This window comes from Schistocerca piceifrons, chromosome 9, assembly GCF_021461385.2.
Source record: "Schistocerca piceifrons isolate TAMUIC-IGC-003096 chromosome 9, iqSchPice1.1, whole genome shotgun sequence".
In the NCBI taxonomy this organism is placed as follows: Eukaryota; Metazoa; Arthropoda; class Insecta; order Orthoptera; family Acrididae; genus Schistocerca; species Schistocerca piceifrons.
Genome location: NC_060146.1, coordinates 166,909,189 through 166,937,128, shown reverse-complemented (window position 1 = coordinate 166,937,128; position 27,940 = coordinate 166,909,189). Strand labels below are relative to the sequence as shown.

Sequence of the window (27,940 nt, the reverse complement as noted above, 5' to 3'; positions counted from 1 at the left end):
AATTTCTCTCTTGGCTTCACCTCATATTACAAAATCTCAAGATGATGATGATTGGTTTGTGGGGCACTCAACTGCGCGGTCAACAGTGCCTGTACAAAGTCCCAATTTTTTAACATTCCAATTTTGCCACTGTCACGAATGATGGTAATGATATGACGAGGACAACATAAATACCCAGACCCCGGGCAGAGAAAATCCCCAACCTGATGAGGAATCGAACCCAGGACCCTGTGATCCAGAGGCAGCAATGATAGCCACTAGACCATGAGCTGCGGACCTAAAAATCTTGAGAAGCCAGCTGCCACCAAATCTCTATTATTAACGTACATTGTTGCACATACATATCATGACAGATTACTTCAACAGGCAAAATACTGTTAGCTAAATGTTATAATGGAAAAAAACTTGAACTTACCATCACAAAGAGAGATCATTAAGATGATTGTAAGCCCTAATTAAAGGCCATTAATAAAGAAGTGACCGCTGAGCTCAATATGCAGTAGAGGCAAAAGCAGAAAAGAAATTAGTAACATGGGAATGGCAGATATAAACCAAAAAATTCATAGTAGACAGCTCTTGTCAAACCTTTTATAAGCCAGCAGAATGTAAAGATGACAACTTCCAAGTGCTGACAACTCCAAACATGTAATGTGATGTAATGCTTTTACTTTTACATTGATCTCTATTGTAAGGAATGTTTATTTATCAAGAGGAACAAAGGTGAAAGGTGCATAGAGCCAATACTTCTACCAATTGTGAAGAGGAGGAAGAAGGATGATTGTTTCTATAAAGTTTTGGGTCACTGCATTATTGTTTTCCATTAGTTGTATGGCAACACTGAAAGGAAAGGTAACCACTTTGGATAATAATGATCATTCTACAGGCAGGTGTACTTCCCAGTAACAGCTTGCAGATTCCATGATTTTAACGTGTCATTCACACAGCTAAAACTGCCTAAAAGTGATTTGATGTGCTTAAGGTTAAAATAACGTATCACCTTGCATAAAGTACAAGTTTAATATAAACAACACATATGTAATTGGTCAGTAATTAGCAATAAATACTCTTAATGTGCACCTACACAATGCCTTTTTTCTGTTCAACTTTAGCATGCGGTGCAAATTTCCAGCAGTGCAAGCATTCATGTGCATGTACGCACCCATAATTTGTTTGAAATAAAAGTGGGCATCATAGAGCATTGCTTCCTATCTTTAATGTTAATTTCCATTGTTTAGCCAATAACAAGCAGATGGTGCCCATCATGTGTTTCATTCTGTATCATGTTGGTAATGCTTTTAGTTGATTTATGTACAATGACACCTGTTGATGTTGAAGGAAGTGCACTGAAATTTACAGATTATACACAGACAGACGAAAGTCGTATAGCGCTCTGCTTCTAATGATTATCTGAACAAAAATTTGAGATGTGATGCCCGTAATGCCAAGTGGAGTCTTCACATGGTGGAAAATAAAAACTAGATAAAAATTTTCTGATCATATGACTTAAAGAATATGATAAATCTTTGTGTAGGAAAACAGAGAAGTAGCCTACAACATTATTAAAAGTGCATGTAAAAAACTGAACGATTATTCATGCTCTGGCAACTTTATGGGGCAAAAACTGAGGCATGATTACAACTGAAAGAGATGGCACAGGTGGAGCTCATAAAACTAGAAACTGAATTGTAGGACATTGAGGATGCAAATACAAATTTGGAAAACACAGTCTTCACTGTAGTGGATTCTGGGTCTATGACCTTCCCTAATTTGTAGAATCCAAGCACTTTTTGAGAGAGAGAAATTGTATAAATATTGGTCTTGTAAAATAAAATATAAATTGCATTACAAAAGCCAACTAATCAATGGTTTCAGAAATAACCCCTGAAATGTAAAATAAGTAGCTGAAACATGTATGCGATCACTGGTTACTAAATAACAAAACATTATTGCCTGCCATACTGCTGCAAAAACTGCATTACATGTAACAGTAGCTTCCCTGAAGATACACATTCTCAGTTTCCCAAGCAGAAAAATCAGAATCTCTATTACAGTCTTCAGAAATTTGCAATCATAACCTCTTCACCACTTTGTGTTATTTATATAGCACTTTACCCATAGTTACATCCTGCCTCCCTTTTTTGAGGTCTGTCACCACTATAAAAACAGAACAAAATGTGGATCAATAGCAGATTGCTTCTACAATTAGGCAATGTGTGGACATGAAAGCACGCATGTATATAGTAAGTTTGTTTCACTAATCTTTGTGCATTCGCTTTTGTTTCCACGCATCTGCACTTGTGCAGAAGGAAAAGAGCATTGTGTGGCGATAACTTCATACACTATTTCATACATTCCACATAATCGGTGGAGTGTTTCGAACACTCCTCATGAACATTAACTTCTTACCAGCTAATAAGGGAGTCCGTGGTGTGGGAGTTGGGAAAGCGGGAGGGGAGCAGAAGGGGCTGGGTGGGAGGAAGGGTGTGTTTACTCTAAAGAAGATATTAAACGTAAGTGGACTACTTCATGGATGCGCACGGAAAGGTTATCTGAGAGAAATGTTCAGATGAAGCCATTAATTTGACTCATGTTTTTGCTCACACGAAGATTTAATGTAAAAAAAAAAGTCACATTGCCTCCTGTTAGACCACTTTATCTCTCACAACAGAGTTATATCACTGAAAGTACTCCGGTATAAGGAAAAACTTAATACACATGCAAAAATTACACTCACACATTGCCTTTTTCATCTATCTCTGACATATTCATTACATCTTGCAAGCCACAGTTCAATATGATAAAATATGTACAGAAATCAATTTTGTAAATACTGCATTGCAGTAGTAACATTACAGTATGTAACTTTCCATGATCACTGATCTTTTTAGGCAACCATGCCAACAGTTTTGCTGTTTTTGTTAATAAAAAACTGAGAAACACTGAATCATGAAACATAACATGGGAATAATTTTGATGAGCACTCTGAATGTTTCTCTAGAGTTCAAAGCCTGTCCAGTATTGTGATAAATACGTATGGTAACTAGCTACCAACAGTTGTAAGCAAGGAAACTGGAAGCCTACAGACATACATATACGAGGAATGTCTAGTTCTACTTTCTAAAGTAAACAAAGCTTTCAAAAAAGCTCATAAAAACATTTTTTTTTCAGACTGGAATTTCTTTTTGCAAGGAAGAGCATTTCTTCAACCAATTTTTCTATGTAGTCACCATCACTGTTCAGACATCTTTCACAGCAAGAAATCAACTTTCCTATACTCTTCAGAGAACAATGCTGCCAGTGAAGACAGCCACTGCTGAACACAATTTTGTGCTTAGTTTTCTGCTTGTTGAAATCCTTCCCAGGTGTGAAATAGTCGATGTGGTATGATACTGTGAAATGCTAAGAAAATTTCAGCACACAGTTCAAAACAAAAGGCAAGACATTGCATTGCTCCATAACACCACACACTATTCTGCTGGTGTCACTCAAAATCTTATCAACAATTCAGTTGAGAGCAGTGTGATCATTTGCCACAGGGCCCTGATCCTACATCTTCTGACCTACCACTTGTTGAACTTTAAGATAGAGGAAGACGCTTTGACAGTAATGATTGTGCAAAAAGATGGTTTTCAGCAATTGCTGTCTTCAATGGTGACATCTTTTGATGAAGAGAGCACACAAAAGTGGATTTCCCATTGTGACACATGTCTGAACAATGGTAACAACTATGTAGAAAAATGGTACAAGAAATGCTCTTCCTCGCAAAAATAAATTTTGTGTTTGAAAAATATTTTTTTCCTAATCTGTACTTACTTTCCGGAATGCCTTGTAGAACACAGCAAAGCAAATAGCACTACCACATCTATATGGGTAATTCAATTTCTGGATTCAAGATCTCAAACACCCACTCTGGCATCAATTACAACACACGTCAGTTAATGTAGTACATAAATACATCACGCACACAAACTATCACAAAATCCAGATTAACTACACACTGCTGATGTTCACCCACAATTGAAACTGATCCTCACAGATTTCTGACAACGCTGTTTTGCAGTGTGATATTGTGAAAATGTTTCGTGAAACAGATGGACAAACCTCTATGGTTTATGGTGCAATCAATGAGTGAATAAACTGCTTAAAAGGAAGCTATAAATGATAAACATACGAAATTAAGAGGATAAAAGAATTAACTCTCAAACCATGTGGCAGAAGAATGCACACACGAGGGCTGCTCATTAGGTTGTTCATCAAGAAAACGTTTTTATTACCCTCACAGTACTGCATAAATAAAATCATGATGAAAATGTAATTCTTTTCAAATTTCTTGCAAGAAAAACGCCTCTCCTGCAGGCAGCAAATAACAAGAGATTAACAACGAAGAAAAAATGCAAATGCCTCCCAAAAATTGTCATTTTCCCAGGTTTTTTCTTTCGTGCTCAATATTATCTCTCTCTGTAATTTTTGTTTCTTATCACGTGCTTTAAAATATGAAGGCTATGCAGTTCCACAATTATCAATCAGTATGGACTGTAATACTTTACCATCTTCATTTCCTGGACCTAATGAATATTGTGATTGCGACATATATCAAAATACATAAAAGAATAATTGTCGGCCAAGCCTTATCGTTTGCAATGTGCTTTGGGAAGATTTCCAGATCCTTCCAACCTACTGTGTGTGGGCCAATGCATGTCCATCCCATTCACTTTATCAGTTTGGATTGTTGGGTTGGACATTATATCTTTCCATGCCACAAACTCATTTCCATCTATTTCACGTCAGGAAACAAATGGGAGACACCTAACATTTTTCTGATATACACCTACGTTTTGCATTTCATGGGCAGATTCCTTTACAAGGATATTCTTATCTACTTAAGTAAATATTATATACTTTTTAGAAAAGCGACATGTTATTTCTGGCGATAAGACGAAAGTAAAGTCAACTAATTAACACAACACAGTTCCACGAGATTCCATACAAACTAAAATTAAATTTGGACATTGCAGGAGAGAAAGCAAAACTAACATAAAAAACTTATGTATGTCCACACACAATAATCGTTAGCTGAATGAAAAATGTACTTGCCTTCAACACTAACGCCCACAAAAATCTATACAACACACTTTCGCTTTCCCGGTGCACTAACCTATTGCAAACCAACAATTCACGTAATAACGAACAAAAGAATAGCGACATGGTACAGCATCGTGTCAAGGATGACATTTGTCATTTAATTTTTGTAGCGGAAATAATAATTATTCACTTTTTTCCGTCATGAATTAATCCAGAATAATATTTGTACGACAAATAAAAACCCGATATCACATACTTAAATGTTCTGATATGAAATCATCGGGGTCTACTGGTCTAGTTGATGTCCCTTTTTTACCTTGACGAAAGAACTTTTACTTGCAACAAAAATGGTTGAGATATCAGAAGGTAGATTGAAGACGGTTTTAACAGTGACATTTTTAACGGGCTTCATACTTGGATACAAAATGAAAGAATTTCGTTTATGGTGGCTACGAAGAAAACGAGACTTCCTAGCCAGTAAATTATCAGAAACACAGAAAAAAATTGATGTGATGTAGCGTGGGATTGGTTGTTAATTGTTATTACCCATTAATGTGTGTGTTGTAAAGTGGCATAGAAACATCAACGACTCTTCTGTGAAAGAAAGTCATTTGGTGCCCGGAATATGCAATGCAATTATTGGTGAAACACGTATTGTAGAGCGTGCGTAAAATGCTTGTGTGATAAACTTTCTGTGATAAAGCTAAATTATGTAATAGAGAAACGCAGACGTTTGTGACTTATTTATGTTGAAAGTACATATTTTTGCATGCATCATTATTTGTAAACACACAAGTGTTTTTTTAAAATAAAATAATACTTTTCACCGTTATTACGTTTAAGCTTAATTCTCGAATTTCACAGTTTTTACATTTAAGTTTAATTCTCAGTTACAAGCATGCCAACAAAGCATGTATTTATTTATTTAGTCTGTTTCCATAGATCCGTATGTGAACATATCCCTGGATATAGAACGAGTCAAGGTTTTTACAGATTATTGTTTTGTGCACAGATACATTGATCTTATCATTAGATTAAAGAAACTGTGAAGTTTAGCATATACCCTTACATATTAGTTAAGATACAGGACATCTGAAAGAATATACAGTCATACATAAATTTGGGTATTGTTCTTAAGTTACACAGGCGTCATATACAGACATACATAAATTTGGGTATTGTATCAAGTTACACTGTACTTACAGAGTAAGATTAATCAATTGTAGAGGTCACACAGTAAGGTTTAAGCACAAACGAGAGATTCTATGCATTTTTGCTAAGAAATTCATCAATACTGTAACAAGATTCATCTAAAAGGAACTGCTTCAGATTTTCTTTAAACTTTGGCATGTTTCCAACCAGTTCTTTAATGTGCAGTGGGAGGGCATTAAAAATCTTGGTGCCACTGTATAGAACCCCCTTCTGGACCATGCTGTTCGTTTTTAGCTCATAATGGATAACAAGTTTCCTTCGGGTTTTATAACTCTGGTACGAGCTATTGATTTTGAATAAGTTGCTATTTTTTGAAACAAAGCACATCAGGGAAAAAATGTACTGAGCAGGTGTTGTAAAAATTTGTAGAGCTCTAAACAGATCCCTGCACGAGGGCCTAGGATATACTCCACACATAATTCTTATTGCTCGCTTCTGTGCATGGAACACTTTTTGCTATTGGTTGATTTCCCCAAAATATTATACCATAGGCCATAAGTTGGTGAAAATAGCCAAAATATGCAGTTTTTATTGTGCTCAGTTTACCCTTTTGCACAGATCTTGAATATGGTGGTGCCGCTTCATTTTGCTATCTATAAGCAGATCCAAGAATTTGGAGGACTAAACCTTCAAAATCTCGTGCTCACCCATTTTTAGGTTCATTTCATTAGTAACATTTGTGTTAGAAGAGAAATGAAGGTAATTTGTCTTTTTTAGAATGCCTGTAAGGCCATTGGTTTCAAACTAGTTTGTCAAATCTGCAAAAGCTTTATTTGCAGCCTCATTTGACACATTCCCTGAGAGATTATTAACTGATAAAGTAGTGTTGTCAGCAAACATGAGTATTTTCCCATATTGTGTACATAGTGCTAAGTCATTTATAAATATTAGAAAGAGCAGTGGTCCCAGTACTGAGCCTTGGGGTACTCCTGCAGTAATGGAGCCCCATTCGGAAGTTACCTGGCCACTATGCAGTCCTTCCACGATTACTTTCTGCTTTCTATCACACAGATAGGATTCAAGCCACGTGCCTAGGGTTCCACCCATTCCTAGGGTCTTGGCTTTACTCAAGAGAATATGGTGACTTACACTGTCAAAAGCTTTTGACAGGTTGCAAAATATTGCAACCGTCGTCATATTATTATTTATGGCTTCCATAACATTGTCAACAAAGGCATGTATTGCATCCACGGTTGGCACCCCTTTCCGAAAGCCAAACTGGCTATTGCTGAGGATGTTATATTTACTAAGATGCTCAACCATTCTGCTATGCATCAATTTCTCTAGTACCTTGGAGAAAAATGAGAGTAAGGAAATTGGTCGATAGTTTGTAGCCTCAGTCTTTCCTACCTTTTTATAAATTGGTCGTATAAGCCCATATTTTAGCCTGTCAGGAAAAACACCTTCTTCCAGTGATGTATTACTAATATGGCAGAGGACTGTACTTATTTCTTTACAACAGTATTTCAGTAACTTGCTGGAAATGTTGTCAACTCCAGCAGAATTTTTACAGTTTAAAGACATAATTATTTTTTCTAATTCTATCACTGTAGTTTTTCGAAGATGCATCTCATCTATTTTGTTAGTTAAGGTGTTATGCAAGTATTCTGAGGCGTTCTTTACAGAACCCTGGTATTCTATTTGGTTGGCGACTGTTAGGAAATGATTGTTAAAGATGTTAGCCACCATTTCAGGAGCATCCACCGAAAGGCTCCCAATTCTTAAGCTAATCACTTCTTTGGCAGGTAGGCTTTTCCCCTGCCTCGCTTTTAACATATTTCCATATGGTTTTCATTTTGTTATTTGATTTGTCAGTTTCCTTTTTTAGATACATACTTTTAGATTTCTGGATCACCTTCCTTAATATCTTAAGAGTACACTTTATATTGCCCCATCACTGCAGTATTGTTGGACTGTCTGGCTGAGGCATACAATTCTCTTCTATTTTTACATGAAATTTTGATACCCTGGGTAATCCATGGCTTAAATGCAGGGTTATATTGATTTTCTCTGACTCTTTTATTTGGAAACACCTCCTCAAAAAGATTTGTTGTTAAATTAATAAATACATTAAATTTTGTGTTGACATCTGCTAAGTTGAATACTTCAGACCAGTCAACTAACTGTAGCTTCTGCTTGTATGTCTCCATTGTTTCTTTATTTATTGGTCTCACATTTTTCCAGATAGCTTTTGGTTTTCTGTTAAGATTTAAATAGGGGATTGTCAGAAGTATAGCATCATGCTCTGACAGCCCATTTAGGACTTGACTGACTGTCAAGCTACTGTGCCTAGACTTATCAACAAACACGTTATCAATTAGAGTACTGGAGTGGTCAGTTACCCTAGTGGGAAATTTAACTACTTGCATTAGATTGTAACAGCTCATTAGTTGCTCCAGCTCCATTCTGTCGTAACTTTCATTCAGGAAATTTACATTAAAGTCGCCTAGTATTATGACTGAAAAGTTTTTTGTGTACAATTTATCACAGATTGCAGATTCAGTTAACATATTTTTGCCCCACTAGAACACATTTTTCAGTTTTCATTCACCAGAAATTAAATGGAATAATGGATGAAAGTTCTATGTCAGCTAAGCCGCTTGCACACGGGATGAGGCAACTAATGTTGATGTGCACGCAAACGGGATACACCATGTCATGAGGCACAGCACAGCTGGAACACGAGATGAGCCAGTTAACGTGATCTTGAGCTCTCAGCGCGATCCAGCAGCAGTTGTTGAATTTATTTAGCACGCGCGTTTTATGCCCAGCACACGAAGCACACGTTTCACCAAGTGAATATGGATCAAACTCAATTAGCTGTGTTGGCTTTATTGGCTATTGTGGAAGATGAGCGGAGAAAGCACCGCAGAAGTTTATGGACATGCCAGTGGATTCGGCAGCGCGATAATGGTAGAGGAACAATTCATATGCTGCACCATGAACTGAGGTACGTGCTAGTAGTAGTTGTTCAACAACACAAATCTGTCAGGCATTCAAGACTTGTGTTGGAAACTGTTAAAATATAGTGTCAACCTTCAGTTTTTGCATAAATATATATATATTTTTTAATTTGTATACAATTGCCGGCCGGGGTGGCCAAGCGGTTCTAGGCGCTGCTGTCTGGAACCGCGCGACCGCTACGGTCGCAGGTTCGAATCCTGCCTCGGGCATGAATGTGTGTGATGTCCTTAGGTTAGTTAGGTTTAATTAGTTCTAAGTTCTAGGGGACTGATGACCTTAGACGTTAACTCACATAGTGTTCAGAGCCATTTGAATCATTTTTTGTATACAATTACTGCCCTAATGTAACTTATTTTCTCACTTAGATTACAAGACGCAGAGTCTTTTCGGAACTTCACGAGAATGGATGAAGACGTGTTTTCGAAGTTACTGAGTATAATTGGCAGTGACATTTGCTGCCAAGACACCAACATGAGACAATGGATAAAACCGTTATCGGTAAGTATACTTTACGTAAATCTTCGTTGATAACAAAAACATCCAGTGTGTAATGTTGTTTTGCTTATACCGGTGCTTATTTTGTTGTAGACTGGCAGTCACTTTTAAGACTTTTCCGACTGGAGAAACGTTCCAGTCTCTGGGTTATGCAACAAGAATTGCGCCAAATACATTGTCAAAAATCATTCCAGAAACGCTGCAGGCAATTCTTAATAATTTGGAAAACAAGTGCATAAAGGTAATGTGTACCTTTCACATATTTAGTACTAATTGGCTACGGTAATCCTACTACCAAAGTTTGGGTGCATTAGGAAGAGTAATGCTTTAAGTACATAGTGCTGTCCGATTTTTGTTGTGATCATGCTTATTTATTTTGATCCTCTCTCAGTGCAGTAATATATTAACCATGATATAGGGCTAATGAAAGTAGATAGCTGATATGTACATACACACAGAATATGTAATTATGTCTTTATGAGGGTAGGACAGCATCCCAGCATTTCCCTTAAATGATTTAATCACACCCAAATCAGGATAGCTGGACATAGCAAACTCCATCCTCCCCCATACGAGATCTGTGTATTAACAATTGCACTGCATCACTAGGTTGGTCCCCGTTATACAATGTTGTTTCAATAGTTCACACTTTTTGCCAGATAACTTATACAGTAATATGAAACATAGTTTATCACTCCACAAACTATGGAGGCTAAGGCCTAGATGATGGCCAGCGTTAGTCTTGGCGTGGCCCTGTTCTAGACTTTTACTCACTATGGACACCAGCTAATAACTCATCAACCAAACACATGCTGCTGTGCTCCATGCACTCCCTCCAGTTTGTTCAAAAAAGTGGTTCCATGCCCGTAGACATCAGCTACACCTCTTCATGTCCACCTGTAAAACTAAGTCAGCATCCCAGCATGATGAATGACATGTTGAGCTCAGGAGAAAGACATTACTATCATACACTTTAGGTCTAGATAGATGATTTCTCTGTGAGAGTAGTACATTGTGATCACTTAATGCGATAGGAGTTGTAATTGTCCCCTTTTGTTATTAACTGTTACTATACGGTAATTGTTAATAGTGCAGTATGTGTTATTCCTGCGAAGTACATTTTAGCTGCTTCTTCTGAATGATGTATTTTAGAAATCTTTTTCATCTCCTTGTGCAATGTACTGTACAATTTCATTCCCTGATAAAATTGTTTTGAGGTTCTTTGTTTTTCCTGCAACTCCACCATACCAGAGAAAACTGATTCATAAAATTTGCCAGTTCCTGGGGATTTTCTGTTTACTCCCATCATAAATTTGTATCTTATACCCAGGTATGTCTTTTTAGTATTGTGTTTTCACACATCCCACTCAGATTTTTATTTTCTGCATTATATATTATTTTGTAACTGAATGGTTTTCTGTTCACCAAGCAGTACCAGTATCTGCAGTTTGAACCTATGATAGTTAGCTAGGGAATGCCAAAAATTAGTTTCAACAAGGTGCATATTCATTGTTTTCCATATACACTTGATTGCTAAGTTTGAATTACCAATGCCCAAGAGAAAGTATGTATTTGAAGTTATGAGAAGATCCTTTTGTAGGCTGGCAGTTCTGCCAGCTTTATGGAGCCTGTCTTTTGCTTAATTAGTTGACAGTTATAATCAGAGATGTGAAAATCTTTCATAAACCTGTACAGTTTTGCCTGAAGTACATAGTCTTAAACAATGCTAGGCTTTTAGATACCCTAGTTGCAGTGGTCACCATTTGTGCCACAACAAGTGTTCACAATGTTCAGGAACTATTTACTAATTTCACCATGAACACTAACTCTAATATTCATGACTTGGGACTGAGCCTCTTCTCATGCCTTAACATATTGAAGAAAGTGTCCACATTACAGTGAGCGAGCAGTACATGCACAGACTGATTAACTTCCCTTGGTTATCTAGCTTGGTTAGTTCAAAGGATACTGATTCGACCGTTTATCTGTGCTATATGCAATCAGATCGTCTACAGCTTTAAAATGTGTGCCATGTCTCTTCCCCCCTCCCCCTGTAAGGCAGCTAGATCTACAGTAGCAACTTCCACATTTGTATGCTGACAGCGCTACATGCTGTATTTGTGTCCATATCAGTGGTCTCTAATGCGTACTACTTATAAGCTGTGCAAGGACTGTAGATCAGTGTGAAGCAGGTGTACTTATTAGTCATAGACTTCACATTTTGGAGAAGAATAGTAGCTATAAAGTGAATGACATTAATGAAAGGGAACATCATGTTCTGTTTTGGTGCTGCATGTTACAACTGTTCTCAGTAGACTGAATCACTTTATCTGGTGTTGAGAACTGTGTTTCTTTTTTGAGTAATTTAAAACTTTACAGTTTGCATTACCTGTCAGGATTCTAAGATAGGACTTTACAAGATGTCCATTAATGATATTAATGTGCAATGGAAATATATTGTTTCAGATTCCAAACACGGCTAACGAGTGGAAGCAAGTAGCGCACTCATTCAATTTGCTGTGGCAATTCCCCCATTGCATAGGTGCAGTTGATGGTAAAAAGGTAACCTTCCGGGCACCGAGAGCAGCAGGCGCCTTCTTCAGAGACTACAAAGGCCGTAACAGCATTGTGCTCCTGGCGGTCATTGATGCCCATTATAGGTTCTTATATACAAACATTGGTGCCAATGGTAGAGTTCATGATGGGGCAATTTTTAACCAAAGCAAACTATCAGAGAAAGTGGAGTGTTTCAATGGGCCTTACCTGCCATATGTATGGCAGACAATGCTTTTGCTCTCAAACCATATATGATGAAACCCGATCCAGAGAGAGGGTTGTCAAAAGAACAGAAGGTGTTTAATTATAGATTGAGCAGGGCCCGCAGAGTTTTGTCAGGACTGGCTCTCCCACAGCCGTCAGTAGTTCCAATGGAATATTGTCTACTCCGGGGGCCTTGTTTCGACTCAGGTCTTTCAGTGCTCTGTCAAACTCTTCATGCAGTATTGTATCTCCCATTTCATCTTCATCTACATCCTCTTCCATTTCCATAATATTGTCCTCAAGTACATCGCCCTTGTATAGACCCTCTATATACTCTTTCCACCTTCCTGCTTTCCCTTCTTTGCTTAGAACTGGGTTTCCATCTGAGCTCTTGATATTCATACAAGTCGTTCTCTTATTTCCAAAGGTCTCTTTAATTTTCCTGTAGGCGGTATCTATCTTACCCCTAGTGAGATAGACCTCTACATCCTTACATTTGTCCTCTAGCCATCCCTGCTTAGCCATTTTGCACTTCCTGTCGATCTTATTTTTGAGACATTTGTATTCCTTTTTGCCTGTTTCACTTACTGCATTTTTATATTTTCTCCTTTCATCAATTAAATTCAATATTTCTTCTGTTACCCAAGGATTTCTACTAGCCCTCGTCTTTTTACCAACTTGATCCTCTGCTGCCTTCACTACTTCATCCCTCAAAGCTACCCATTCTTCTTCTACTGTATTTATTTCTCCCATTCCTGTCAATTGCTCCCTTATGCTCTTCCTGAATCTCTGTACAACCTCTGGTTCTTTTAGTTTATCCAGGTCCCATCTCCTTAAATTCCCACCTTTTTGCAGTTTCTTCAGTTTTAATCTACAGGTCATAACCAATAGATTGTGGTCAGAGTCCACATCTGCCCCTGGAAATGTCTTACAATTGAAAACCTGGTTCCTAAATCTGTGTCTTACCATTATATAATCTATCTGATACCTTTTAGTATCTCCAGGGTTCTTCCATGTATACAACCTTCTTTCATGATTCTTAAACTAAGTGTTAGTTATGATTACGTTGTGCTCTGTGCAAAATTCTACCAGGCGGCTTCCTCTTTCATTTCTGTCCCCCAATCCATATTCACCTACTATGTTTCCTTCTCTCCCTTTTCCTACACTCGAATTCCAGTCACCCATGACTATTAAATTTTTGTCTCCCTTCACAATCTGAATAATTTCTTTTATGTCATCATACATTTCTTCAATTTCTTCGTCATCTGCAGAGCTAGTTGGCATATAAACTTGTACTACTGTAGTAGGTGTGGGCTTCGTATCTATCTTGGCCACAATAATGCGTTCACTATGCTGTTTGTAGTAGCTTACCCACATTCCTATTTTCCTATTCATTATTAAACCTACTCCTGCATTACCCCTATTTGATTTTGTGTTTATAACCCTGTAGTCACCTGACCAGAAGTCTTGTTCCTCCTGTCACCGAACTTCACTAATTCCTACTATATCTAACTTCAACCTATCCATTTCCCTTTTTAAATTTTCTAACCTACCTGCCCGATTAAGGGATCTGACATTCCACGCTCTGATCCGTAGAACGCCAGTTTTCTTTCTCCTGATAACGACATCCTCTTGAGTAGTCCCTGCCCGGAGATCCGAATGGGGGACTATTTTACCCCCGGAATATTTTACCCAAGAGGACGCCATCATCATGTAATCATACAGTAAAGCTGCATGCCCTCGGGAAAAATTACGGCTGTAGTTTCACCTTGCTTTCAGCCGTTCGCAGTACCAGCACAGCAAGGCCGTTTTGGTTATTGTTACAAGGCCAGATCAGTCAATCATCCAGACTGTTGCCCTTGCAACTACTGAAAAGGCTGCTGCCCCTCTTCAGGAACCACACGTTTGTCTGGCCTCTCAGCAGATACCCCTCCGTTGTGGTTGCACCTACGGTACGGCTATCTGTATCGCTGAGGCACGCAAGCCTCCCCACCAACGGCAAGGTCCATGGTTCATGGGGGGGTTAGTGTACTTTCCTGTACATAATACACGTAATAAATGTTATTTTGTGGGCACCAGTGCTCAGTTGAGAAAAAATTTTAGTTTTCCATAATAATAAAGACTTACAGCAATTACTATGAAGTTGTGCTTATTGCTCACAATTATACAGAAGAGTAAATATAATTAACTGTTACATCATAGTTGGTGGTAATTTCAATATTTATTCAGTCTCTAATAGCAATGATTTAAGGCACATAGTTACTGAATCCAACATTGGTTTGTTCCCTACCATAACACTCCTGACAATATTAGGAAATGCTAAAGTGATCTATTTCATGAAATAGATTGGAGAAATATGAGCTCATGAACTGTGTTCTGTTAGAACCAAACAGGATAAATACTCCTGCTGCTATTTTCTAAGATTCTGGTAGTACTTTTCCGTCTTATTCCTGACCCACACAAATAATTTACCAAAAACATTGAATTACTCTTCAAAAACTGTTGAACTGTGGTATGCAGATACTAGTTAACAATGATGTGCATATTAATAACTTAATTTTACCAGTTTACTGAGTTCAGCCACAGTAAATCAGTAAGTTTTCATGGAATAATGCTTTGGGGTCACTCTTGGCTCAAAAATGTGCTGTAAGAGTAATACCTGGTGCATCAATTGTAGGCATTAAGGATTTGGGGCTGACTAATGCTGCATAGTATATTCCCTTGAGAAATTTATTGAAAGCTACTGCAGTTCAAAAGAAACAACAATGTACAAAATTACAATACCAGAAGGGAAACCGACATTCATTACTCAATATTAAGGTTGTCTTTAGAACAAAGAAGTGTTGCAGAATGTTGCGGCAAAAATTGATAACTTACCCAGTAATTACTTAGTTGTGTTATGTGATCTACCCATCTAATCTTCAGCATTCTTCTGTAGCACCACATTTTGAAAGCTTCTATTCTCTTCTTGTATCTACTATTTATCGTCCATGTTTCACTTCCATACATGGCTACACTCCATACAAATACTTTCAGAAACGACTTCCTGACACTTAAATCAATACTCAATGTTAACAAATTTCTCTTCTTCAGAAACGCTTTCCTTGCCATTGCCAGTCTACATTTTATATCCTGTCTACTTCGACCATCATCAGCTATTTTGCTCCCCAAATAGCAAAACTTCTTTACTACTTTAAGTGTCTCATTTCCTAACCTAATTCCCTCAGCGTCACAAGGCTTAATTCGACTGCATTCCATTATCCTCATTTTGCTTTTGTTGATGTTCATCTTATACCCTCCTTTCAAGACACTGTCCATTCCGTTCAACTGCTCTTCCAAGTCCTTCGCTGTCTCTGACAGAATTACAATGTCATTGGTGAACCTCAGAGTTTTTATTTCTTCTCCATGGATTTTAATACCTACTCTGAACTTTTCTTTTGTTTCCTTTATTGCTTGCTCAACATACAGATTGAATAACATCGGGGACAGGCTACAACCCTGTCTCATTCCCTTCCCAATCACTTTTCACATAACTAATGAGGAGGTATTGAATAGAATTGGGGAGAAGAGGAGCTTGTGGCACAACTTGACTAGAAGAAGGTATCAGTTGGTAGGACATGTTCTGAGACATCAAGGGACCACCAATTTAGTATTGGAGGGCAGCGTGGAGGGTAAAAATCGTAGAGGGAGACCAAGAGATGACTACACTAACCAGATTCAGAAGGATGTAGGCTGCAGTAGGTACTGGAAGACAACAACAACAACCCAGCAGGCCTAATATAAAATGTCCGACAGCAAATTACAATTTTAAAGAAAACTTAAGTTTCTCCTTCACGACTATTCTCTAGAAGAATTTCTATTACTATAATTCATAAAAGGTGGTGGGCAGGAATTACCTTTTTGTTTTAAACAGTCTTTATAAATGTCAAGCATATTGCCATATTTCAAAACTAATTTACAATGTGTATGTAAAAATCACTTTTTCTACGCCAATACAATATTGCGTGCACGTGATCTGCGGAACATGAAACCAACCGGTATCTGTTTTGTGTTAAAGTTACACCTATTTCATTTGGAATATAAACATAACAGCTCAGTAGTGTTAACTTTTCTTGGCTATATGGAGGTGTTGCCTTAACAGTCCCTATGACAGTTTTCACTATTCTTTGTGAGAATGACTAAGTTGAACTTGAAGCCTATTATAGGCCTAAAATTTTTCTGTCACTATTTACTTTATTAAGTTTATCATTGTTTTGGTATGTATTGCATTAGCAATTATTTACTGTTCCATTATTAATCATTTGTTGTTGCTGCTGGTTATGAAGATGACTGAACCTCAAGGTAGAACACCCTCTAAGTACTGATGATACTCATGTACAAAATGAGTAACAGAAAATATTGAGGCTGAAGTCTACAGTAATCACCTATGACCTTAAAAAAATCTGTGTTGAGAATGTTGATTTGAAATGTGTAACAACTATATTCACACTGCCATTCCCAAATGATAACTAAAAAATTAACCTACTTGTCTTTCAAAATTCTACACTAAAAATGGGAGTTGTAGTGTAAGTGCACATAAATTGTGGAGTCATACTTTCACTTTTAGTCTGATTTACTTTTCTAAACACACTGCCAGCAGTGTGTCTTCAATGTACACATGAATTGTGCAACTACTTTTACAACTTTCACTAATGAGATTTTAAAAGTTTGGTCCCATAGTTATGGCACAAAAATATTATAGCATTTAATTTAGCACGTATCACTTTCACTTTTATTATGCAACTCACACCAATGATGGAAAATTACAAGAAAATATGACTAATACTACCCACACCTTACCATTGTTCTTCATACTGATGGTATTTAATGTGATTTGGTAGCACAAAGGTACATAACTGCCGCTGCTGCTGCTGACAGTATTTTGAGAAGCCACACATATGAATAGGCTACTCTCAGATCTCTAGGGGTTGATAAGAAAATAAGTTTCTCTGTGGGTTCCATGAAAGAATGAGTAGATAAACAAATAACAACTGGAATTCACACACCATTTATTGATTGAGAACAGCCTCATACAAGAGTTGGAGAATTTGTTGTTTAACTAACATTCTTGTTTCGTGACTTCTAATGGCCTTCATCTCAGTGGCCAAATATTTCACAAATGTGTCAACATCATCATCACTATTAGTCTGTAATCTTTCAGCTATTAATTGAAGAGCACTTGAATAGCTCCCTTCCTCACTCCATTTCCTCTTTTTTTTTTGTGTAGAATTACTTGCTGCACCACTCTGTGCTATACTCAATGTAGTTGCTGGCGAAAGTACTTCACCTATTACTTCAGTTTCTTCACTGAAGTCTATCATTCTCCACCATCACTTCATGTGTGGAAGCTCGCACAGCATTATTGTCGACTGAGCTTTCATCCACCTGAAATACATAAAACAACTCAGATAAAAGTATCCAGCTTTGTATTTTAGGGTGGTGTAAACAAAAATTACTTTTTATGAGCATGTAACAAATTCACATTGATATCAGAAACCACCAGCAGCAAAAGAATGCATTAGGATGGGTTAGATATGTTGCCAAACAACATCCCAATCATATTTAAAAAAATATTAAGACGGAAACTCCAAATCAAGATTAGTTGAAATTAGTAATCATTACACTCCTCCTACTGGTGAGTATTAAAATCAACCAATAAACAACAGTACCACGTAACAGGTTAAAAAGAGGCCTACGAAAACAGACAGACACTTCAAGGCAATTACAGATTCACTTTCAAAGGTGAAACACATTTATGTCCAAAAACCCCAAATAGTATGCAATTCGAACGTAACTACATGAATAACGGGGAAATATTTACATGCAGTTCACAGTGCTTTTCGGAATACCAAACACTAGGACAAAATAGGTTTTAAGTAAATGTACAAACCTGAAAACTATAACTGTTTTCAGTTGATGGTGAGGATGACGACGATAATGGTGTTGCCAGGCTATTGCGAGGATGTAGTGTTCTTGCAGAAATTCTAACCTATGAAAGTACCATAAATCTGGTGTATACATCTGGAAAACGATTGAAAACAAACTATGAAATGTGCCGTACGGTACTTCTTTCCCAGGTTAGAGTGTACTATCGAACACTAGTATTAAAGTTATTGGAAATTACCATGTTATTAATAATCCACTACATGAGGAGTGAATACTTACATTATCTGTTCCAACTCCGCTTCTCATACTCTCTTTCCTTTTTCTATTCTGAACATTGTACATGTTCCTCATGTTGTAGAACTTTGTTTGGCAATCCTTTGGACTGTCTTCTGCAGATGTAGCAGTTCTTAAGTGAATATTGTGCTTTGTGACATGAGGATACACTTCGTTGAGCACATACAGAAATGTATGCTCATCCATTATTAAGTAATTGATGTACGACTTTACGTCCTTCACTATAAGCTCACTAACTAGTTTTGTTGAATGCTTTTATCGTGTCGTCGTAAAACCCACGACTTCACCCAGGTGTGTTTCCTTTATTTCCCCCGCTTCTCTTCCGCATGTGCACACAGTGCAATTGTGGTACATGCAACTGCTGCGGTTAATAAGCTGTTGTTGTCAGCCATCTTTAACATTGACGAAAAATACCCCTTATACCGCTACGTCAAAGATCTTTATCAAATATATTTGACCATGGAGTACCTCCATGTAATTGACGGAATATTTGATCACAACTTTATCAAATTTCTTTGTCAAAGATTTGATTAGTGTAATAACCGGCCTCGAAATATCGCAGAACTTATTTTGTGTTTCACGTTAGAAAAATGGCTCCTCAACGTGAAATAGCAGGAAGTGACGCTACAAAACTCGTAGAGCACCACCTCAACGTTAGCTATTTCTTCCTGTGTGCCCCCGCCTTAATGCATTCCGTTGTTGGATACTTTCTTCCAAATTGCCAGCACTCATTTTCGGTAGATCATCCATGTTTTGTTTCGATTTCAGCTGCATATTTTCGTACTTCAGGCCGTCGTTTTCTCTTCTGAGGCTGTTGATTACACACTGAAAACTTGAAATACGTTCATTATATTTAGCAATTTCACTTTGCACAGCACACACGCTATCTTTTTAACTGCATCGCTATAATTCATTTTAGCAGCAAAATCGCGTACACCCATATTCGCCGCCATCTTAACCCCTGGCCTGTTGTAGATGGTTCACAGAGGCGGCAAGGTAATCAGGTAAATCCATCTTACAAGAAATTACGCTGTACTGTGCCACAGTCACCTAACCTCACTTTCCATTTACGGGTCAGACCAGTAACTTACCCATCTCTCTCAGTCACTAAGGCCGGTATTACACTATCAAATTTCTTTGTCAAAGATTTGATCAAACATGTGATCAAATATTCCGTCAAATATATTTGACAAAGATCTTTGACATAGCGCTAGGAGGGGTGTTACACTGTCATCATATTTTTCGTCAAAGTTCAAGATGGCTGACGACAACAACTTGTTATTAAACACAGCAGTTGCATGTGCCACAATTGCACTGTGTGCATATGCGGAAGAGAAGCGGGGAAAAAAAAAGGAAACATAGCTGGGTGAAGCCGTAGGTTTTACGACGACACGATAAAAGCATTCAAAAAAACTTGTTACGTGAACTTGTAGTGGAGGACGTCAAGTCGTACATCAATTACTTGAGAATGGATGAGCATTCATTTCTGTATCTGCTCAGTGAAGTTTATCCTCGTATCACAAAGCACAATATTCACTTAAGAACTGCTACATCTGCAGAAGACAGACTCACTGTAACACTCAGATTCCTTGCTACAGGACAGGGTTAGGTTAGGTCTCCAATCTACGTAATCTATTTTTGTATTCAGCGTGCCTCACGTTGTAAAGCGCCTCATCGGCTTCATACATCTCTCTTAATTTTGTAGTTGTCGGCACACACTAATTGTATTTACCAGCAATGTTTATAAAAACACTACAGACGACGGAATGCAGCGATGCTAGCGCTCCATGTGGTAACATGTCACATTGCAGTGAACAGAAGACAGGCGACTTCTTTGATCAAATTTACGGAGAGGCCCTAGATTTGATCAAATATTGGATGACATTTGACAAAGTTCCCTACTACACCATCAAATATCTTTGACAAAGATATTGGACAAAGATATTTGACAAAGAAATTTGATAGTGTAATACCGGCCTAAAACCTGATAAACGGAGGCGGTCACATTCGCTACATCTGAACAAATCAAATGAATCACTATATTAAAAGAAGTCCCCACAGAAGAAATTTGTGAGTATGGCAGAATCTGTCTACTAATTTGAGACAAGTACACCAGAGAGATTCCAATATCTCAACTCTCATATTTCACCCATGCGGCGGCAAACTGAAAGAGATAGCCACGGGGGTGGAAGCTATAGTATATGGGCGAAGAGGCAACAAGCCACGTAGTTCCATTCCAGACCATTAGAGGCGCTAGGGGTCAAACGAAGCTGGAATTGACCAATGAGAGCTGTCTGAACTCCAATGGTGGTTGTTTTGATATATTCTATCGTCTTGCTCTGCACTGAAGTCTGTGGTCCTCGGTTACAGTCGTCTTTGTATCTGTTTCATATTTACATACTACTCATCTTCATTATAAACAGATTTTTTACATTAAATTCATAAAGTTCTCCATGGAATTGAAGAGATTTCCTGCTGAAAAATGTTCACAATTAATTGCAAGGTAAGACATTTAATTTTTCATTAAATAATCTCGTAACCTATAAATGAAATGTATTCTCTACTATCATGAATTAAGCAGTGTGGTTTCCGTTTGTTTATTTAAATAACTTTGATATGTCTGTAGTAGTTTTATTTAATGAAGACTTATGTTTTACGTGGGTTCAACGGAGGAAATTTTCAACAAGCGTTTCTACAGGTTTCCAAAACAACCTCAAGAGTTGCTTCTAAAGTGGAAGAGTGTTTGTAAACTGTCACCAGATGTGAACTGTACTTCTTATTTTGTTTGTGAAGATCATTTTTTCGAAGCAGATTTTATGAATGAAAGTAGGCATAGGTTAAACAGGGGTGTGTTTCCAAGTCAGGTGACACTGTTGTTAATAGTGAATTGGGCCTACCAAGCACTAGTGGTGCTGTGGCAACTGTTCTTGTGTGCTTGAGAAATAAAGAGTAAGTTTTGTTTTCATTTCAGTGTTTTAATTTCACTGTTTTTATCCACCTTTCCTGCTTTTGGTACTTGATATTGATGTTTTCTTTTTTGTGTTGAAGCATTTACAGTAGTAAGATGTAGGAACCTTTTTAAGAAATTAATGGTCAGTAGTGCAAGTTTGCTGGGCACTTACTCAGAACTTATAGTTCTGAACCATAGTTGTAACAAATTATAGAATTCTTCATTAATTAATACCGTGATAAATATTTCTTAATTGAACCTCTTTAACTGCTGCTTATTCTCTTAATAATAGGCTTTTTTTGTCCATTGATCCAGCGGCTTGTATGACATTATTCAGGAATATATGTAGTCCAGTTTAGCTGCTACAATATTATTTTCCTTTTGCTTCAATTATTTACACTACAAGCTTGTTTCGACTTACTCTCAGTTTCAAGTGTTTCATCTAGTTCTTATGAACCATAAAACATGCTGGAGCTTTTACATGTTGATAGATAACAATATAAGCATGTCAGTTTAAAAGTCTATTTTTGACAGAATGAGATTTTCGCTCTGCAGCAGAGTATGCGCTGATATGAAACTTCCTGGCAGATTAAAACTGTGTGCCGGACCGAGACCCAAACTCAGGACCTTTGCCTTTCGCGGGCAAGTGCCCTACCATCTGAGCTACCCAAGCACGACTCACACCCCATCCTCACAGCGTTACTTCGGCCAGTATCTCGTCTCCAACCTTCCAAACTTTACAGAAGCTCTCCTGCGAACCTTGCAGAACTAGCACTCCTGAAAGAAAGGATATTGCAGAGACATGGCTTAGCCACAGCCTGGGGGATGTTTCCAGAATGAGATTTTCACTCTGCAGCAGAGTGTGCACTCCCGAGTTGCAGTCTTGGTCCGGTACACAGTTTTAGTCTGCCAGGAAGTTTCTATTTTTGACGTTAGCGCCTGACGGTCGCTGCTCCTATCATGTTTTCTTGTCTTTCAGACGCAAACATCAAAAATAGACTGAAAATATTACTGAATAGGTTTCTCTCTGCTGTAGTACCGTGTGCTATAGCTGTGTTTCAATTATTTTATGATGCCAGCCAAAATAATTACATAGCATGCCCAGAAAAATAAGGAAATAGAATTAAAAGAAAAATAGAAACCTACAAAGTAAGTAAACTAGGGAGGGGGGGGGGGATGCAACCTGCAATGTTTACATATTTTAGTTCATTTCCATACCACTTGAGGCACTGCTGCCGGTCTGTGTTTCCCACTTCTAACACGGGAGTTGCGTTTGTCTTTTTTGTTGTTCTGTGGAGATGGCACTTGCCGTTGGGGACAGCTCGGCTCGAAATGAGACCAACCATTGCGTTTACACTGTGATTTGTATTGGCACATGTATGAGATACATGTATATGCGACATGTATCACGACTTGTATGAGTTGACAAGTATCAATCTCATACATATATGAGCGTGCATTTACACTGGTTGATTTGTATCACTGTGCGATGGCTTCCAACGATGATTTGGAAGATTTCACAGTTTTATGTGCTGGTACACTTGCTCTTTTGGAAGATGATAGGAAGAAAACGCGAAGGAAGCGTAGATAGTGGCAGAGAGAGTTTCTTTGCAAACGCACTACTCACGGAGCTTACGCAATGCTCGTTCAGGAATTAACGCTACAGGATGGCGCATATTTTAGAAACTATGTTAGGATGAGTATGGAGGATTTCCACGGTTTGATATCTCTTGTGGCTCCTCTTGTGTCCAAAACCAACACAAACTTACGGGAAGCGATTACACCAGAGGATCAGTTGGCAGTAACACTACGTTTTTTGGCCACTGGGGGTGTTACACTGTCATCATATTTTTCGTCAAAGTTCAAGATGGCTGACAACAACAACTTGTTATTAAACGCAGCAGTTGCATGTGCCACAATTGCACTGTGTGCATATGCGGAAGAGAAGCGGGGAAAAAAAAAGGAAACATAGCTGGGTGAAGCCGTAGGTTTTACGACGACACGATAAAAGCATTCAAAAAAACTTGTTACGTGAACTTGTAGTGGAGGACGTCAGCGTGCCTCACGTTGTAAAGCGCCTCATCGGCTTCATACATCTCTCTTAATATAAGTTTTTCATGCATCTGGCACGTATATCAATTTTTTGCTACTATTCCGGCGGCCTCGCGTGATAATGTTGACAACGGATGCTAATGCCAACAATCGTGTGTGGGACGTTGGCAATAGCAATTGCGCAACAATGCAAATGTTTTGTCATGAAATCGTCGTTTTCGAGGGCAATTACTTTTAACGAGCGGACGAGGGTACATACAAGTTACTGTCAACCAGGAACAGCAGCACAAATTTTCTACCGCGTCGTTGATGTTGCCAACATAACCACGTGAGGCTTCTGGAATAGGAACTAAAACTTTAACGGCTCATATATCTTGCACCATAAATTTCTCAAATTTTGCTGAAATGGGTTAGCTTTTAGTTCTTTGGAACGACTGACACGCTTCACTCAGTAATACAATATCACAATTTCTGAGGACACTTTCTGCACAGGAAAGATATCCAACAACATTAATTTGTATTTAGTTTTATTAAGTAGTACTTGACAGCACATGACATGCATATTTCGACATTTATACATGTTTTTAAAGAATCTATAAATTATGTTTCATTTGCATCTATTAGTTCATCGTTTGCCTCCTGCAAACATCTGTATATTCCGTTCTCAAGTCTTGCCATAATTCTAGTATGGCCATTTTCATAAAGAAATCTGAGCTTATTGGCGACAAAGTCAGCCAAGTGGGAAAACTGGTCCTTTTTTCTGCCTGCTAAATTGTTGTCAACTTATCTTAAGGTCTGTAAAAGACCTTCTCGGTCTTCATCCAGGTCTCTCCTGGCTCTATTCAGTGCACTTGATCTACCACTTCCACTCGGACTTGGAGTGGTACAGGGTGACACGGTTGCAGATCCACTTTCATGTGGAGGCACAGAGATGACTGGGGTGGTTTCCACTTCCACAATGGCTTGTGGGGTCGTGGCAAATGTCACCTCCTCAATTTCTGTTATATCGAAAGGGAAACTAACGCTTCCTTCTCCTTCACAATCTCCTTCTGTGGCTGGGGCTTCCATGACCTTTAAAATACATAACACATTTCTATGGCAAAGTGAGCTATATGTTATATACACACATTACAATCAAAGTATCTTAATGTATTGGGAATTTTTTGAGTGTCCATGCGTAATTCAAATTAAAAAAGTAACAATTTTCTTTCCAGCTTCCTGCTACTGAAGGGGAATGGCTGAAAATTGCCAAAGAATATGAAGAAAAATGGAATTTCCCCAGGTGTTTGGGAGCTATAGATGGGAGGCACATTGACATTGTGGCATCACCCAACAGTGGAACAGTTTATTTTAATTATAAAGAGCGCTTCAGCATTGTTTTGCTAGCAATTGCTGATACTAATTATTGAATAATTTACGCTGATGTTGGCACACAGGGGAGGATTTCAGATGGTGGTGTCCTTAAAGACACCACATTTTACAAAATGTTAGAAACCAAAACTCTAAATATAGCACCATCAACTCCTCTTCCTGGTAGGAGCAAGCCTGTTCCACATGTTTTCGTTGCTGACGAAGCCTTTGGCCTAGAGGAAAATATTGTGAAACCATTTCCAGGTCTGCATGAAAAAAATAGTTGGCAACGTATTTTTAACTATAGAGCATGCATAGCAAGAAGAGTAATAGAAAATGCATTTGGGATTATAAGTGCTGTTTACAGAGTGCTGAGGAAGCAAATGCTTTCTCAGTCCAGAAAAGGCTACAGTGGTGGCACTATTCTGTGTTTATTTACATAATTTTCATCAAAACAGAAAATCTCAAAGGTACTGTCCAGCAGGAACATGACAGCGAGGGAGATGATGGCAACATAATACCTGGGTCCTGGAGGGACACCCCTACTGTGCTGGAGCCACTGCCCAGAACTGGCCAAAGATCTTCATTGCTGAATGACAACAGAAGAGAATATGCTGAATACTTCTGCAGTATTCAGAGCTCCATCCCATGGCAGTATGGAAAATAAGTTCCACATCATTATTAAATGATGACATAAAGGAATATGCTCTATTCTTCTGCAGTATTCAGGACTTCAAACCATAGCAGTATGGAGAATCATGTTTTTCAATGAAACTGTTAATAATTGTAAATATTCACATTATGTAAAGCACTAGCACGAAAAAATGTTGCCAAATATATGATTAATAAAATAATATAACAAATTTACTTACTGGTACTACTTCATGTGTGCTCCTATGAGAGAGTGGTTTGTAATTGTCTCTTATGAACTGCATACTTTCAAAAGCATACCATGTAGAATAGTACACATTGCTTGTAGCACTTCCAGTTCCTTTGCTGCTCTTCCTTTTCGCTAACTCGCGACTATATTGGCTTTTTAAATTATGCCACTTGTCCTCGCATTCCTTCCTTGACATGTTAAATGCCTTAGCAATTTCCTCCCACTCGTCGTACCTTTTCTGAGTGTTCTTATAGTCTCCTAGTTTCACATCCCATATACAGGGACGCCTGCGCACTGCCTCTAAAAAAATGCAGTGTATTTTCTTTGGACCAAGAAGTCATGGCAAGTTTTAAAGTATTACACGCGAGCACCACACACGACACAATACACAAATACATACACAACAAACGACAGTCGGCACCTCTAAAACTCTAACAGCCGCCAAAGAGTCTGGTACTACGCATGCGCTAATCGTCAAAATAAGCGGCAGGCGACAAGACGAAAGGAAATGGTAGTACTGCGCATTCACGAGTTCTTCAAATGTCGCTCATACATGTCGCGTATATGGCCAAAAAGCGATATACAAAAAGCTATATGCGACATGTATGAACTTAAGGGTTCGCATACAAGTTCTGTGAATTTTTGTATCAGGTGATGTATCACGACATGTCAAATAGACATGTCGCTTATGCATGTCGCGATGCTGCTGCTCTCATCTATTACTTTCCCCTCTTTGGGGAAGTGTGAGGGGGAGTTTGTAGCCTTTCGGCGTTTACTCCCGTGTGTACTTGTATGTGTGATTATTTCTGTACTTTTTGGTGTCTGTGAAATGTGATGATTGTTCTGTGTGTGTCTGGTACTTGCCTGAGGTTTGGCGAGATAATTGTAGTAATTTGGGTAGGAGCAGGATTTGGGAATGGATATTGGGATTTTCTCTTCGACGTAGTCGTCAAATATCGTCATGGGGCTATTGTGTTTATGGCGGGACATGTCATACCGACCTAGGGAGTGGATGAAGGCGTTTCCCGGCCTGGAAGAACTTCATAGAAGGCCCTTGCCAGGTCTTGAAAACGCTCTCTCAGGAGTGGGATTTCAGCAGCGGCATGCAAATCGTCAATGAGGAATCCAAGAGGTAAACGCAGTGCCCTCCTGAGGGCGCGGTTCTGCAGCCTCTGGAGTTTGTCCAGGTGCTGCTTCGCTGCGTATCCCCAGACAGGACACGCGTATTCCATGACTGGCCGGATCAGGGCCTGGTATACGTTCACTCCTACTGAGCAGGGAAGGGAGGTGGATGAGTTGAGGATTGGGTACAAGATGGACATTCTGGCGCAGACCTTCCTATGGACCTCGTCTATGTGGGGTTTCCACGTAAGACGAGAGTCCAAGGTTACGCCAAGATACTTGGCGGTTCTGCGCCAGGGGAGTTGGGTTCCGTTTAGGTGAAGGTGGAGGGGGGGGGGGCGTTGAGGAGGTTGGCGCCTTCTGAGCCTACGGGTAATCAGCATAGCCTGCGTCTTTTCGGAGTTGATGGTGATTCGCCAGCGACGGGCCCAAGTTTGTGTCATCTAAAACCCTTTGAAGCCTACGGATGACCAGGTCCTTGTTTGCGTTTCTTGTGTAGAAGGCTGTATCGTCAGCGTACTGAGCGGTGTGCACCAGGGGGGCCATTGGTGTGTCCGCAGTGTACAGACTGTACAAAACAGGCCCCAGGACCGATCCCTGTGGCACCCCAGCACGAATACACCTCTTGGTGGAGGTGGCTGTTTCTACTTTGACAGAGAAAGTTCTGTTCGAGAGATAGCTTTTGATCTGCTTAACTATGCTCCCAGGAAACCCTTGTATGTACAACTTGTAGAGTAGCCCTCTATGCCATACTGAGTCAAAGGCTTTGGCTATGTCTAGTAGCACTACCCCGCAGTAGCCTCTGTGGTTGAAGCCCTCTGTGGCTGCTTCAACCACTCTCATGATCTGTTGTG

General features: G+C 38.8%; 2 protein-coding genes and 1 long non-coding RNA gene across 5 annotated transcripts in view; 1 reads left to right on the top strand and 2 right to left on the bottom strand.

Annotated features, from left to right (window-relative positions):
- The window catches only part of LOC124716968 (casein kinase II subunit beta), a 35,895-nt gene extending 30,365 nt beyond the window's left edge, over positions 1-5,530 (bottom strand). The window contains exon 1 of one of the 2 annotated variants that reach the window (XM_047243570.1): positions 5,095-5,530. The gene's annotated coding sequence lies outside the window, so the exon portion shown is untranslated. The remainder of the gene's footprint in view (positions 1-5,094) is intronic. The other variant, XM_047243569.1, reaches the window with a different exon arrangement.
- An 839-nt stretch (positions 5,531-6,369) lies between these two features.
- Positions 6,370-25,911, top strand: LOC124716967. The gene is made up of 4 exons (XR_007005687.1): positions 6,370-9,244; positions 9,624-9,756; positions 9,847-9,994; positions 24,949-25,911. It is a non-coding gene; the product is annotated as an uncharacterized LOC124716967 (long non-coding RNA).
- On the bottom strand, positions 17,565-26,352 carry LOC124716966. 2 transcript variants are annotated; one of them, XM_047243566.1, is made up of 3 exons: positions 25,957-26,352; positions 18,443-18,573; positions 17,565-17,937 (listed from the first exon to the last, which is right to left on the bottom strand). In XM_047243566.1, exons 1-3 carry the CDS (start codon positions 26,158-26,160, stop codon positions 17,883-17,885), a joined length of 390 nt encoding a protein of 129 aa, XP_047099522.1. In that variant the 5' UTR covers positions 26,161-26,352; the 3' UTR covers positions 17,565-17,882. The 2 variants fall into 2 exon arrangements, with proteins under 2 accessions (XP_047099522.1, XP_047099523.1); XM_047243567.1 differs by having other exon boundaries at positions 18,443-18,541.
- Positions 26,353-27,940: the final 1,588 nt, after the last annotated feature.

Coding starts and splice junctions, on each gene's coding strand:
- LOC124716966 (XM_047243566.1), bottom strand. CDS start 26,160: ATGTCAAGGAAGGAATGCGAGGACAAGTGGCATAATTTAAAAAGCCAA. Junction 18,574..25,956: donor GCACACATGAAGTAGTACCA/GTAAGTAAATTT, acceptor ATCGTTTTCCAG/ATGTATACACCAGATTTATG. Junction 17,938..18,442: donor AAAACAGTTATAGTTTTCAG/GTTTGTACATTT, acceptor TATGTATTTCAG/GTGGATGAAAGCTCAGTCGA.